This window comes from Hypomesus transpacificus, chromosome 22 (genome assembly GCF_021917145.1).
Source record: "Hypomesus transpacificus isolate Combined female chromosome 22, fHypTra1, whole genome shotgun sequence".
In the NCBI taxonomy this organism is placed as follows: domain Eukaryota; kingdom Metazoa; phylum Chordata; class Actinopteri; order Osmeriformes; family Osmeridae; genus Hypomesus; species Hypomesus transpacificus.
This window is the reverse complement of record NC_061081.1, coordinates 2,629,750-2,644,670: the sequence shown is the minus strand read 5'-3', so window position 1 is coordinate 2,644,670 and position 14,921 is coordinate 2,629,750. Positions and strand designations below refer to the sequence as shown.

At 44.7% G+C, this 14,921-nt stretch overlaps 2 protein-coding genes, 1 long non-coding RNA gene and 1 pseudogene across 4 annotated transcripts; 2 read left to right on the top strand and 2 right to left on the bottom strand.

Annotated features, from left to right (window-relative positions):
* The first annotated feature begins 1,002 nt into the window (after positions 1 to 1,002).
* On the top strand, positions 1,003 to 3,770 carry ctsz (cathepsin Z). The gene is made up of 6 exons (XM_047045514.1): positions 1,003 to 1,185; positions 2,044 to 2,207; positions 2,366 to 2,545; positions 2,654 to 2,804; positions 2,903 to 3,065; positions 3,180 to 3,770. The coding sequence occupies exons 1-6, from the start codon at positions 1,067 to 1,069 to the stop codon at positions 3,303 to 3,305; spliced, it is 903 nt and encodes a 300-aa protein (XP_046901470.1). The 5' UTR covers positions 1,003 to 1,066; the 3' UTR covers positions 3,306 to 3,770.
* On the bottom strand, positions 3,618 to 6,777 carry LOC124484340 (annotated as a pseudogene).
* Positions 6,778 to 8,824: 2,047 nt separating this feature from the next.
* Positions 8,825 to 9,907, bottom strand: LOC124484560. Its single transcript, XR_006957976.1, has 3 exons — positions 9,524 to 9,907; positions 9,295 to 9,434; positions 8,825 to 9,068 (listed from the first exon to the last, which is right to left on the bottom strand). It is a non-coding gene; the product is annotated as an uncharacterized LOC124484560 (long non-coding RNA).
* A 117-nt stretch (positions 9,908 to 10,024) lies between these two features.
* Positions 10,025 to 14,883, top strand: si:dkey-31c13.1 (uncharacterized protein LOC100002197 homolog). 2 transcript variants are annotated; one of them, XM_047045013.1, is made up of 9 exons: positions 10,025 to 10,191; positions 10,441 to 10,619; positions 10,748 to 10,876; positions 11,024 to 11,173; positions 11,380 to 11,619; positions 11,846 to 12,221; positions 12,741 to 12,979; positions 13,264 to 13,439; positions 13,927 to 14,883. In XM_047045013.1, the coding sequence occupies exons 2-9, from the start codon at positions 10,530 to 10,532 to the stop codon at positions 14,822 to 14,824; spliced, it is 2,298 nt and encodes a 765-aa protein (XP_046900969.1). In that variant the 5' UTR covers positions 10,025 to 10,191; positions 10,441 to 10,529; the 3' UTR covers positions 14,825 to 14,883. The 2 variants fall into 2 exon arrangements, with proteins under 2 accessions (XP_046900969.1, XP_046900968.1); XM_047045012.1 differs by having other exon boundaries at positions 10,025 to 10,273.
* Positions 14,884 to 14,921: the final 38 nt, after the last annotated feature.

The window sequence follows — 14,921 nt, the reverse complement described above, 5'->3', positions numbered from 1 at the left end:
TGGTCATGTCTATTTCCTATCCCTAACCAACCTCTGTTAAATAAAGTAATTGATAAGGTTATGTATTACCTCCCCAAGGAAATTAAACAAGCATTACAAAAGGTTGAAGACTATTGGTTTAGTAAAAACAGAAAATTCATAAATATCTGCTTTGTCATTGGAGCATTCAGGTTTTTAGGGCCATTCTTCATGATATGCAAAAAAAAAAAATATGCACTTATCAAGGTGGTCCCACTTTATACTTTTCCTAGCTGCAGTGATTATAAAATGAGCTGGTTACGGGCAGGCATTGCAGTTTCTCAGCAAGTATAATATGAATGGCACTTGCTTGACTGGTCTCGATTTGTTTCCAACTCCTCTCAATTATTGGTGGCATTATGGATGTGTGACATTTTACCCACTTGGGTATTTTGCTGACCTGATTCGGCTTATTGTAGGCCTACTATAACACTGAAATGAATCTGTTTCCTAAATCAATGCCCTCGTAAATTGACACCTGAAGTAACTGACTGAGGGAGTATCTTCACTGAATTTTCTTTTCGGTTTCCGTCTTGCAGGACTTAAACATGTTGGCGGTTTTCAACCGTCTATAAACTGATGCCAAACTTGTAGTTATGGACTTGATGGCTTTTTTATATTGCTACCATTTTTGAGACTGCTTATCGATCCGAATGTTAATCAGGTGCGAAGCCAGACGTTACATTCGGCTAATAATGCACCTAATAATATCGTTCCTGCAGTGCCATGGCGGGCCGGACCAAATGATTCCACTTAGTACTTATGTATCCTTAGTCAGACCACATATTTAAATGTAAGATTCCTATATGTTTACTGTATGCACCTTCCTGCCAAAGCAAATTCCTTGTCTGTGCAAACTTTCATGGCGAATAAATCCCTTTCTGATTCTGATGTCACGGGCCGCATAGCCTACGGCCCACGGGCTAGACGTTCCCCACCCCTGGCGTAGACAAACAAATCTGCGCTGCGCACGCGCATAAACAAGGAAGAAGGTCGCATAAAAATCCCGATCTGAACAGAGAAGTCATATGACTTTCATGAGTTCAATATGGCTCGGACGCTTGTATTGGTTTTGTTTATGTTGTCCGGTGTTCTGGCAGGACGGTATTTCAACGAGAAGAAACCATGCTATCAGCCTACACCAAGGAAAACTCACTTCGGCGTGAAGTAGGTTAAATATGTTTTGGTTATAGAGTCGGATTCTTTGTTTACTCAGATTAATGTGTGAATATGAGACGTAGTGTGCTTTTTTTCTCAGCACTGAATCGAGCAAGTAGTCAGTAACTGGTGGTGTAGTTTCGGTTCCGTGATCTGCAAAACACAATTTAAAAATAAATGTGGCTACTAGGTAGTTTCCTTTTGGCGGGTGTGAGGGTGGATCAGTCTGTGCCTTCTGCATTTTGGAAGTGGTCAAGCAGCATTAACGACATCCGTAATTGTATAAGAATGTAGCCTATGGCTCTCTGAAAATGTTACTCAAGTGTAATGTACGTTCAATATTGAATATGGAAAAATGTTTGCCACTGGCAGTTCTATGCGTTACATTGACTTAAAAGTCAGTGATTCAGTCTATTGCAGGCGAAGCATATCATGGCTATTCGACGTGTGAAATCAATGAAGCAGTCAAAGCCCAGTGTGGAGACAAGGTAGCAGAGTTCTGGCTTGGTTTGGAGACTGGAATCTTGAAGCTGTGACTGACTAGATGGCATGTGTTGAAACTTGTCAATACCTGCCCTTAAAAAGTTTATTTGACGGTCTCTGACACTACAAACATGCATGCCAAGTTTGTTTCTTTGAGGGTATATCAGTGTTGTGGTTGTTTTGGCTTGTCTTGACTGAGTAGGCTATGGTTTGAAATACTGTGCTGGCTATAATTTAGTTGTTGGAAATGTGCTACTGAGACTATAGCCAGGGTTTGTAACACAAACTTTGTAGTCTTGTCATGCTTGAATATTTAGGTCAAGCTCTTTCATATGACTTTAATACAACGTTGGAAATTCATATTTTATGCTGTTTTTATAACAGGACAACAGTTCGTCCTCATGAATTCTTAAACCTTGAAGAGCTGCCAAAGTCATGGGACTGGCGAAATGTCAATGGCACCAATTATGTGAGCACTACTCGTAACCAGCACATTCCACAGTACTGTGGTTCCTGCTGGGCTCACGGTAGCACCAGCGCAATGGCAGGTATGCTATCATTTATCTGCAAGTCAACTTCCTCTTTCTTAAGCTCAGCCTTCTTTTTTGAAAATGTTTAGTGCAGAAGTTTGTATTTATATTATAACATTATTTAAGAATCATTGGTTATCTATAATCTACCACAATGTCCATTGCATCCATGTTAGATCGCATCAACATCAAGAGGAAGGGAGCCTGGCCCTCTGCCTATCTCTCTGTGCAGAATGTGGTGGACTGTGGTGATGCTGGCTCCTGTCATGGAGGTGACCACTCTGGGGTGTGGGAATATGCCAGCAAGCATGGCATCCCTGATGAGACCTGCAACAACTATCAGGCTAAAGACCAAAGCAAGTAGCGTCTTAGCACCCAACATCAATGGCCTGTTTTACATATTAGATGATCAAAAACCATGTTATAGTACCCATGAAGATTCATTTTGTCTTGTCTATCACCAGAATGCAAACCTTTCAATGAATGTGGAACATGTACTACTTTTGGGGTGTGCAACGTCATCCAGAACTACACTCTGTGGAAGGTGGGTGATTTTGGGTCTGTCAGCGGGAGAGAGAAGATGATGGCGGAGCTCTACGCTGGAGGACCCATCAGGTCTTGAACTTCATTTGGTCAGAATGACTATTTAGATGTTTCATACTTTTTTTTTTTAAACAACTAATAGTTCATTTGTATAATTTTGTCTATCCTAGCTGTGGGATCATGGCCACAGAGAAACTTGATGCCTACACTGGGGGTCTGTACTCTGAGTATGTTGAGTATCCTTCTATCAACCACATTGTATCTGTAGCTGGCTGGGGAGTTGAGAATGGTGTTGAATACTGGATTGTCCGAAACTCATGGGGAGAGCCCTGGGTAAGCTAATTTACATTTTTGAATAGTCAACATTGTCCTGAGAATTCATAAAATTGGCTCCCATAGAAGTTTTGCCGGTAAATTTAAAACGATATGTATTTTTCTCTCAATCAGGGTGAAAAGGGCTGGCTTAAAATTGTGACCAGTGCTTACAAGGGAGGAAGTGGAAGCCAATACAACCTAGCACTGGAGGAGGACTGCATGTATGGAGACCCTATTGTTCCCAAGAACTACCTGTAGATTAGGAATCATGGGGCCCAAAGGAGTTTGGACCAGATGATTGAACAGGTTCCCCTAAGATTTTAATCTATTATCTTCCTATGACAATCTCAGGTTAAGGACTTTTGCAACATAATGGTCTGCACTGTGTAAAACCACAAAGGGAAAGATTTTGTAAAATGTTTTTTTAAATTCCTGCCTTGATTGGCTTCTTAAACATGCTGCTTTTGATTACATAATGGAACAAAGTGGATGCAAACAAATGAAGATGCCTGGATTGTTAATGTTCAGCCAAAGGTTAGATGCCTCATTGTTTTAATTTTGTGCCTTCTGAAAATATTACTGGAACAGCCATAGCCTCTGTCAACAGCTTATGGGTGTCGTGGTTTCATATTCTAATGTAGAAATCTGTCCGGTCAGTAAATCAGTATTACATTGATTTGAAATGGAGAAAAATTCTAAATAAACCTGTGGTTTCATACAGTCCAATGGTGGCATCTCATTGCTACAACAACAGCTAGTTTGAGTGGGAGGAGGGGGGTTATGTCTTTCAAACCCTTCTGATTTCCAAGTACTGGTGGAAAGCTATAGTTTTCAAACAGATTAATAACAGCACAATTTTCTGTAACAATCATAAGTAGGGAAATTTACTAATTGACAATCATGAAAACAAATGAATGAATACATCTGACACCATGCTGACAGAACATGGATAATAGCATAAGGTACAACTTGAGCCCAGAATACATTCATCAATATTACTTAGTACAGATTAACATCTTGGATTTGTGAGAAATTGAATGCCAAACACACATTTATTCCAAAACAACCATTACATAAAGGTGAAAAATGCTAGATTTATGAAAGTGTGCCAACGTTGTCTTTAGTCTGCTCCTACAGCATTTCAATATAACTTATTTCAAAGATTCACCTTCAGACTGGCAGACAAGGTACCACTACATTTTAATTGTTCTAAACACCTGACAAATTGATTGGGTTTGTACCACCTCAATTGTGACAAATTCCAAAGTTTGTGTGAAAATTGATTTCAGTGTTCCCCAAAGGCAGTACTGTTCCGATTGCCAGTCAGCTGACATTGTTTGCTTTGAGGTCCTGCCTTCAGTCTTTCCCTGTTCTTCCAGCTGCATCCTCAATCAGGGCTGATCTCAATTCATCATGATGAAGTTAGACTTGTAATGAGCTGGAAAATAGAAAAGGAACAATTCATCATTGTATCTTATGTAAAAACTATTTAGGGAGAACATTTTGGACAATCAATTCAGTATGATGCTGACCTATGAACTCAGCCACAGAGTCATGATCTCCCTCTGTACGGATAGTGCCAGCTATGCTATCGTTCTCCAGGATGGGTAGGAAAAGCTGTACAAAGTCTGATGTGTATGGGGACGCAATCACATCCAACACCTTCAGGAACAACAGAGACATCTGTGTCTAACAAGAACTGAAAGTACAGATCAAAATTTAAAGTTTCACTTCTTTCATAAAGAAACAAATTTTCTGCGCAAGACTAGATCTGAAGACAAACTACCTCAGTTACAAAGTAACGGATGAGTGAGATGTCTGTGTTGATCTTTTCCAGACACTTGCGGATGTAGCCAACTACAGGTAGCACATAGCCTCAACTCAACAGGTGAATCATGCGGTCTAATAGGGTCTTCTTCAACTCCAGCTGTCAAGAAGACAACCAAAGAGTAGACATTTAATAAGGAAATGTTAAACAACACAAACACCAGTAATCATATAACATATACCTGCTCCATGACATCCAGCTGGGAGTATTCTGTCTCAAATAGCTTTATCAGCTATTTATCAACCTGGGGTTGCAGGAGCTGGTGACACGTGCTCACCTGCAGGGGGAAAATACATATTTATACATTTTGTACTTGTTCTGTCCGGACCCCAAAAATACATTTTCCAGTTCTCAGTAGAATATAGGGTTGCAAAATGTCAGGAATTTTCAAAGTTGGAAACCTTCCATGGGAATTAACGGGAATATGTCAGAATTAATGGCAATAAACTGGAAGTTTGGAACACCCCCATGGAAACCACTGGAAACCTGACCCACAAATTGTAAACAATACAACACAGGAGTTAATCAGTGGTGGTGGAGAAATGAAGTAGATATCCATAACAATAGCTGTATCCAAGGCTGCCCTTCTCAACCCAGTTAAGATGACACTGTGCTTACCTGATGCACTGATACAGAGTGCGTAGTTCAGCTACAAGTTCTGTTGCTCCTCTGTTTTCATTGCAGCAGAGGTTGTGGACAGTCTCTATTGCCTTTGAAGTGGATTTAAGCTCGTCTGTGTTCATATTCACCCTCGGTCTGCATTTTGACAGTGATTAATGTATGTTTACATTAACAAAATATTTAACTTTTCTCCCAAAAAGAGTGTTCATACTAAGCTGTTTACATGGCTAATGAAAATGTATTCCACTAATATCTCCGTTTGCATTCCGGGCATACTCCGATTATCCACTTGGTTTATGTACAGCAGACTGAGCTGACCATAAACAAGCAAGAGGCATTGAGCTGCAAACTGAGGTAAAAGGTCCATCTTCGAATGCGCTGTAGAATAGAATGCACCTAAATATCAAAATGCTGAATTCTGTGTCAGAGATGTTCTGGTTTCTCATACCTTCTTCCATGTCTCAACCACACTAGCTGCATGAGCCAGAATGTGAATGTACTTGTGTTTATGATCCTGGTTGATCTTAGAGCCGGGCTTGAACAGTGACTGCATGAATAGGTCAAGGAAGGCAGGCACTCTGATCTAAAAGATACAACAGCAACATTTCATTCATCAGGAGGAGACAGGCTGGATATCTGACTATTTCTAACTAGTAAACCCATGTTAGCTATAGTTTGCTTAACCCCTGTGTTATCTCCAAGTCATTGTGACCCACCGTCGTATTGCGACAAGTTTACCGCATACAAAAACAAAGTGAAGCGTTTTCTTTTAACCGTCGGGCTGTCTTTTTATTTGTTTTGGTATTGAGTAAAGTTGTCGATGGGTCATGTGACCCCAAGGCAGCATAAGGGTTAAATGCATGGGAATTACTATGTGTTCCACAGGAGGAGGGTCCATGCTGCTGAACATTTTGAATAGTACAGTGATATCAGCAGGATTGAGTGCCCCCTTGTGACAACATAGCTCCCAGGGCCTGGCAGGCTCGTGGGTAGGCTGCTGCTGTGCCCAATGCTAGAGTACTCTGACTAGCATCATGGCCCCTGAAACATATCATCACACAAATCTATATCAGACACACCACATACAAACTCTCTCAGATATACACCCCTATTGCCAATTTATTTCAAAATATCAGAACCATTGCATAGAAGGAAATATAAGAGAATGCTTCAGAGAGAGAGAGAGAGAGAGAGGTACCTCTGATGTGCAGACTTCTGTACCTCCGGGCCAATCCTGCGCATGGCTGACCCCCCCTGCTCCTCCTGGGAGAGGAATGACATCATGGCCTGGGCAAGCCAGTATGTGTGCTCCCCATGACACAGCATCTTCTGGAGGAGAAAGAGGCCAACACTTTGTCAGACACTCATACCGGGATATTATTACAGAATTTGGTGAGAATTCCTCCTAAAATAAAGTTGAATTGCAGCATCCATGCTTAGCATACACTAACAATGTTGGCGAGCGTTTCCTGTCATGAGAGACATATTGACTTATTAGACATTCTCTGACATAATTGATAGTAATTAATTTAAAAAGAATGGATGATTAACAGGTGGCATTTGTATATTATTTTATTATAACTCAGACTTGAGTCACTGGTATCCTTGCATGGGTTTAAAATAATTTTAAGCATTTCGAAATACAATTTTAAATAAATCAAATGTAGGTCTCGGAGTAAACAGATTGAGCTATCAGTGCTTTTGAACATTGTGCTCCTGGATAATTTCATCATCCAAATATCCCATAACATCACAATTAACATGTCATAAAGGTTCAGTCTGATATGGTTTGATTTAGTTTCATTCAAGACCGTAATCATAATACATATTAGGCGACACACATCCCTCCCCTAATATTCAAATCTGGTCAAAATTTCCCCCCCAATATATTGATATAAAAATATAAATGTGCTACGCTACGACAGGCAACCACGCACTCTGTCCGAAATGATCATAACAAATGTAATTTGTCCCCCCCAATGATGACTCCATGGCTACGGCCTTGGTTTCATTTAATGGCTCACATGATTAAGTTGTGGGATACAGAGGAAGCAGGAGTCAGTGGGCAAGTCTGAATATCTCAGTAAAATAACCAGACAACAGACCCTCATCTGTTCGGTGAGAGACTGTCCAGCAGACAGACTGTGTCCAGCAGACACAAACAATAGTAGCCCCAGTGACTGACTCTAAGTGCCCTGCAGTAATAGTGAGAACCCAAATCCCCCAAACCTATAGTTGTGAAGGCACCAACCAAGCTCCCTGCCCGGATCTCAGCTCCTACAACAAAAAAGACTATGTCTACTCCTGTCTGCCCCTTCGCTCACACGTTGACCCAAACTGTCGACTCCAACCTGCCCGCCCTCCCAGACCCCGTGGTATCCAGGTCTATGCCACCTCTGGGAAGATCATCCAGTGAAAATGGACACACATGCAAGAAGAAGAAGATGCCCCCAGGTTTTCCCCAGACTGAGAAGTTACCAAGCGAGTTTGAGGAGTGGAGGGAGACTCAAGAGGCAGAAGACCATCGAGATGCGCCGCACGGTCTCGTGAAGGAGTGACCTCTGCGTGGCTCAAGGTCGAGGTGTGGCTCAGGGGTTACCGAGCGAGAGACCACAGAAGTGCAGGAGAGAGAGAGCACCGAGATGGGGAATGCTGCTCTAGACTTGAACACAGCTAAGGAGTGCACCAGGCATATGGTGGCACAGTGGGTTGAAGATGTAAGGGCAGATAAAAGCTAGGGGGGACAGAGTGAAGGCACTCAAAATCAAATCAAAGAAGAATTAACTGAGAGAGCTAGACACGGGGTGATGAAGGGGGAGAAAGGGAGGGAGGATGAACACTGTGGGAAGTGAGGAAGCTTGGAGTTGGATGATGATGAGACATGGAGACACAGAGGTTTGAGCAATAAATAAAAAAGAGAGAGCTGAACGGAGCTTTTCTCCGACAGGATAAGATGAAGAACGAGAGGAAAGAGAAGGATCTTCTGAGGCTTGAGGAGATGAAGCAAACGAGAACAAGAAAGAGAGCGGAGAAGATGAAGCAGCAAAAAGACCATCAGAGACAGGAGAAGATAAAGCTCTGATCTAGTTTATGTACTTAAAACTACATTAAACTAGAAGTAGTTTTAAGAATACATTAGGGGGAAAAAGTTTGTCACAATGACTACTAAAAAGGAAGGCATAGCTCCAAAATGGCAGCTGTAAAAATGACATGATTCGATCTGGCCTTGTTATTACCTGGCTTGACATTGCCCCCCCCCCCAAAAAAGCTCAAATAAGTCATTGAAGTGGGTGACTTGGGTGTCTCTTTAGAAGAAACAAATAAATAGTTAGAAATCAAAAATAACTTTATTACACTACAGCTAAAACACATTTTAACATTTTCACTCACTCTTTCTCATTCTTCTTGTCGTACACACACACACACACACCCACACTTATGATTTCCCAGAGTCAGTGTCAGTTTTTCCTCCTCCTTCCTTCAGGGACTCCTCTGCAACGATCTCCCAGGCTTCTCCTCCCTCTATCCTCCTCACCACCTCTCCCTTGGCTGCCAGGATCTCCTCAATGTTCCTGACGTAGACAGACAGTATCAAATCAAATGTATTTGTATAGCTCTTTTTACAGGCAATGTCACATTCGCTTCACATACGCCGATAGAACTGCCCCTCAGCCAACCTCCACCCTCAAGGAAGACAAGGAAAAACTCCCAGAAAACAGTCCTGATGAGTTTATTATAGTTGTGTGCATGATCACTGTGAACAGGGTGTGTGTTGCATTAGGAGGACTCGCCACCCACCTCTTTCCCTCCAGGTCTGAGAACCATCCCAAGTTGTCAGCAATTATGTGGTGGTTCTCACATCCTGGGCACGTCACTATGACAACACCTTTGTGATAGGCCAACTTGGATATACGCTTTGTGGACCTGGTCGAGCACACCTGTGGGTGGATGCAAACGAAGTGACATTAAAATCATGATGTTCATGATGTTCAAGACTGTAACTGACCGGATAAGTATCATTTATTACCTTGCATGTGTAAACCAATTGATAATGTTTTGATTCAATCTTCCCAATGGCTCCATCACTTCCCACAAGAGAGGTATTTGAGAAATATCTTCGCAGAGCATGTCCGTGTCCGACTTCGTGTCCACACTGGTCGATGATAGCTGATACAGCTGCTCCTTGATATAAAGGACTGGCTGCCCTTCTCATTTTTAACTGGAGAATTTCATCAGGTGCTGAGTGAAAGTACAGTCGTCTAACTGTCAATGACCTAAAACGTGAACATAAGACTGATATTTCCTGATTATTCCAAAATATCCTATTTAGCGTCCGCATGGAGTTTGAACGTAACATCTTTGAAACATTTGACACCTTAAGGTAAATAATGTGCTTCTGTCGCAGTTTTATGACGTTATTAGTAAATATAGTCATCATTTTATTTTAACCAATAGTTTCTCTCCAATTGTTTGCGGTCGTTGGTCACATGAGCCAATGAATTCACCAAAACATTGAAAGCATTTCCGGTTCCCTTCCACAGACTGAGCAAGAAATAGAAGAGCACAAGTTGCATGATTAGCCTGTATGGCACGCAAACTATGCTAAACAATTAGCTAGTGCAGTAGACAAATTGATGGCTTGCAATGTTTCCGTTAAAGATTATCAACATTTTCATCTGTGAATCGTTACAACAGGTCAATGACCGGATCTGCCAAATCGAAGAGTCAACTTTTGTCAAATATGTTGTTTACTCAATGGATAAAGGTTTCACTGAAGGCACGTTGTTGTCAGAAAGCTAACTAAGTCTGCCAACTAATTAATGTTGTTGACGGGAATAGCAGCAGCTAGAAACTATAGAATATATAGTCATGTTATTACGTTTGATAGGTCGCTAGACCACTCTTGCTCTGTCTTGAGTCCAATCCTTTGTTTTCTCCCAGTAGATTGGAAACCTCAAAGTAAAAACAAAGTGTACTGGGAATGGCTGAAGGGCAAAGACACTCCCTGCATCCCTTTCGACGGCGTTCCTTTTATGTTTATCGGCCAGAAGGTTATGGGGTGCCATCGAGGCCGTGAGAAGGACAGCACAAAGAAGCAGCGTTACATTGAAGCCAGAGCGAAGGTACAGAAAAGACAGCGTTCTGCGACATGACTACAGATGATAGTGCGGTCTGTAAACAAACGAGAGGGCCACATGCTTCCTCTTGGCTTAAATAAAATAATGACGTTCTGCTACTGTCATCATTTCAGGCAACCAAGGAAGAAATGGAAGCAAGGAAAGGAAAGAAGGGGAAGAGAGTTCACTTGATTCAAACTAAGAAGTTGTCCTGCCCTGCCAAAGTAGCAGTCACTCGCATTGCCAAGTTTAATGGGTTCAAGGTAAAGGAATGCTCAGTTAAGCATTTACCAGCTGCTTAGTGAAGCTGTTAAGTTGCTAACCATAAGACAATTAACACATTTTACTTAGTTAATATTCTACATATTCTATGCTGGGTGTCTGAGTGCACGTGTGTGTGCTTCCAACAGCTGGATACGGATAGAGTGCGAGAGAAGAAGGCTAAGTCCATGGCCATCAGACATGCGCTCCTGGAGGACCCAGCCTCAGTGGAGTGGAAGATCCTGTACTACGTAAGAGTGCCTAACATCTCCGACCACGTGGGCCACCCTATCGGAAAGGTAAACCCGGCGACGTGTCTCTCAAGAACAAGACGTTACTATCCTCACTAAATCACAAATGGCGGAAAACCGTCAATTCATTCTTGATTTGACAGATATGCCACTTTGTGTCGATTTTTGGGAATCCAGTCCCCTCATGTGCCAAGATAAAGCCCAATAATGACCCAGTTGCTCACCCCGTTCTTCCCTTCCTCCCGTTCCCCCAGGGGGCGGACGACGTGGACGGCCGGGTGAGGGACTACATTCGCTCCATGGTGAAGCGGGGCGTGACCCGGGTGCAGGACATGAAGGTCCACATGGTGAAGTACGTGAGGACGGAGCTGTTCAAGGACGGGGCCGCCCCTCCACACAGGAAGTACTTCCCCACCCAGAGGACCATCAGGGACATCATGACTCAAACTCGGACAGAGGACAACTTCACCAAGATTGACCTTGCTAACCTTGTGGTGAGAAGACTGTACTGTGCTGTGCTACTACTAGTTTAGTATTACTGCTGTACCACTACTACATGCTATAACAGTGGCAGGACATCTTACTGCTACTATTGTGGTGTGATGTAAAACTGCTACCACTGTACTAAACCATGTATAAGTTGTTATACATTCTCTAATTCACTCCCGAGTCACTGAAATTCATCTCATTTCTCAATTGCGCATGTGTGTGTCCCTGTAGTCTCTATCAAACAGCTGGAAAGAGGAGGCGCCCCAGACCAGCTACCTCTTCAGGACCCAGTCGGAGACCCAGAACCTGTTGCTATGCTACCAGACCGAGTGGCAACGGGCGCTGCTGCATCTCTACGGCGGCGAGGTCTTCTTCCTGGACTCCGCCCACAGGCGGGCGCGCCTCCCCCTGCCGCTGTACCTCCTGGGCGTGCGCACCAACGCCAGCGTGGTGGCCGTGGGGATGTTCGTGGTGCAGTCCCGGAGCGCCGAGGCGCTGAAGGAGGCGCTGGGCGTGTTCAGGCAGTGGAGTCCGAGCTGGAGCCCCGCGTACTGCCTCACCGAGGACTGCCCCGTGGAGATGGAGGCTGTGGAGGGCGCGTTCTCCGGTGAGCAGGCAGGGTCCCGCCGGTCAGGCGGTCACTGCGTCATACGAATGTTCTCTTTATTGCCTACTCTGTAGAAAGGAAGGTTCGAGTGGATGTGGAAGTTGACTCTATGCGACACCCTCTGTTGGTCTAGTCAAGGCACTTAAACAGAGCAACCACAACCCCAATGAGAACTGTAAAAAGGCGTGGGAAAATGTCCTCATGATCTACAATAACCCCCCCCCCCCTCTACACTGTCAGAGCAAGTGTGCAGCAGGTAACTAGTGTGCAGCAGGTAGCTGGCTGAGCGGTTAGGAAATCGGGCTATTAATCTGAAGGTTGCCGGTTTGATTCCTGGCAACCGACGTTGTGCCCTTGGGCAAGGCACTTCACCCTACTTGCCTCGGTGGGGAATGTCCCTGTACTTACTGTAAGTCGCTCTGGATAAGAGCGTCTGCTAAATGACTAAATGTAAATGTAAGTCGGTCTTGATAAGAGCGTCTGCTAAATATAAGCGAATGATTTTGCTTCCTGTATCAGGCTCTCTGGCGGTCTACAACGACTTCCTGAGGGAGAGGACTTGGACCCAGTGGCTGGGCAACCGAGCCCGTGGAGTCACAGACCAGGCGGAGGTGTTGGAGAAGATGAAAGCCATTGCTGGTGCACTGACCAAAGACGACCACAGGAGGGCGCTGTGGCACCTGCAGGAGAGCTCCATCTGGTCACAGAGACCTCTCTTCAGGAACTGGTTCTCTAAAAAGTGGCTGACAGAAGAGAAGGTTTGTTGTGCATGTTGGCGCTGAGCGGCACCAGGCCTCAGTCGCGAGAGGAGGCAGACTTGAGACAAAGAAACGTGTTATTGCTCTCTGTGAGGGTGATTGATAACAACATATATTGACTGTTTTTGTCCAACGGCATATTTCCACACATCAATAATACCACAATATCAATACTCATAATCATGTCACGGACATTGCACAGCTCATGAAATCCAGCCCATTTAAACAACGTTTCATCCTATGTGTGTGTGTGTGTGTGTGTGCGTGTGTGTGTGCCGTGGCAGAGGTGGGTGAGCGTGGCGCGGGCCGAGCAGGTGAACCTGGTGTCCGTCATGAACGGAGGAATGCAGCTTCAGAAGGACTTCTTCTCCCACCAGGAGCTCCGCGTCCACAAGAGCAGCTCCCTCAGTCACATCCTGCGTTTCCTGGCCACTGACCTTTTCCCTCAGACGCTCCAGAGGTACCAATGGATGGATCCATTGTCTGCCAGACAGACACTTTATTCATCCTCACGAATGAAGACATTTCGAAAATAACACTAGTGTATCGAAACACTTGTACACAAAGTATACACAGCAGTAACACACTCGAGGGAGAGAAGGAGAAGGAGAGGGAGAGAGCGAGAGCACAGAATGCTCAACTCACAACAAAAAACTCTGACATTCAATTGTGAGTTTTATACTGTAGATTAACTCAACCTTCGAACATGCAACGCTATTCGCAAAACTCTGAAGCCCGCAGAACCTTTGACGTGTTCCTACATGTTACACTAATATGGTTAGTTCATTCTATCCAATCAGATGCTACTGGTAAAGGACAAGAGAACGTTATTATGTAACGTGTCATTTTAATTGCGTACAGATTTTGTCTAAAGCTTATAAACCTTATACATCAGGGACTATGAATCCTAATCTAAGACGGTCTCTCCTGCATTCTCTAATCCGCAGATACAGCAACCTCAACAGCCAGTCCTCCAGAGAGTTCTTCCTCAATCCCAAAATCCCTCCCTTCCTGTGGCACCGGCCCCGAACGGTGGTTTCCTGGATGATGGACAAAATGGAGTCTGCCGTCCAGTGTCTGTTTTCGCAGGTGGAGGCGGTGGGCGAGGGGATCTTCAGGGTCTGGAGCAGCTCTGAGGACGGCGAGAGCCACATGCACCTGGTCCGATTCGGCTCCGAGAGCAGCCTGCCGTCGTGCGGCTGTGACGACTGGGCGGGTCAGCGCCTGCCCTGTGAACACTTCTGCCAGGTGTTCCGGCTGCTTCCAGACTGGGGCTGGGAGCGCCTCAGCCCCCTCTACAGGGACCACCCCCTGCTCACCCTCCACACCACCCAGCCCTCAGAGGTGGAAGGGGCCGTCGCGGAGCTCGTGGACCCTGCGTCCCTGGATCCCTGCCCGGACTGGGATGGCCCAGAGGTCATCGTTCCGTCCACCCCTCTGGTTGTGTCCCCTGCTACCCCACAGGCCCAAGCCTCCTCCCAGGTTCTGCTCCTTACGCCGGCCACCCCAGTTCCGCCTTGCCCGTCTGCGGCGAGGGTTCTGGACAGCACGCCAGCCGCCAGCGACCGCGACGAGCTGCAGAGGGAGTGCGAGTCCAGACTGGAGTCTGTCATGGAGGACGTGAGGAAGATCAGAGACTTGGAGCAGCTCCGGGAGCTGAGGCAGAAACTGGAGGTTTTTCAGGCGCAGACCCATAGGATAGCCGCCGCCCAGACCGCTGGCTCTCCCCACCCTGCTGGGGGGCCCGTGGGCAAGAGAAAGAGGGCAGAGGTGGACATCATCATAGCAATGCCAAAGCGTGTCAATGTCCTCTCCAGAATCGATGATGAAAATGTTCAGAAATAAGTTTTTTTGTTGTTGCTGTGGATGAATGTACTGGATGAATAAAGAATGATTTCATTGTTTTTTTCTCTCACAAACACAACTAACTTGTTGCTTAGCT

Coding starts and splice junctions, on each gene's coding strand:
- si:dkey-31c13.1 (XM_047045012.1), top strand. CDS start 10,141: ATGTTTCCGTTAAAGATTATCAACATTTTCATCTGTGAATCGTTACAA. Junction 10,620..10,747: donor ACATTGAAGCCAGAGCGAAG/GTACAGAAAAGA, acceptor TCATCATTTCAG/GCAACCAAGGAAGAAATGGA. Junction 12,222..12,740: donor TGTGGAGGGCGCGTTCTCCG/GTGAGCAGGCAG, acceptor TTCCTGTATCAG/GCTCTCTGGCGGTCTACAAC.
- ctsz (XM_047045514.1), top strand. CDS start 1,067: ATGGCTCGGACGCTTGTATTGGTTTTGTTTATGTTGTCCGGTGTTCTG. Junction 1,186..2,043: donor AAAACTCACTTCGGCGTGAA/GTAGGTTAAATA, acceptor TTTTTATAACAG/GACAACAGTTCGTCCTCATG. Junction 3,066..3,179: donor ACTCATGGGGAGAGCCCTGG/GTAAGCTAATTT, acceptor TCTCTCAATCAG/GGTGAAAAGGGCTGGCTTAA.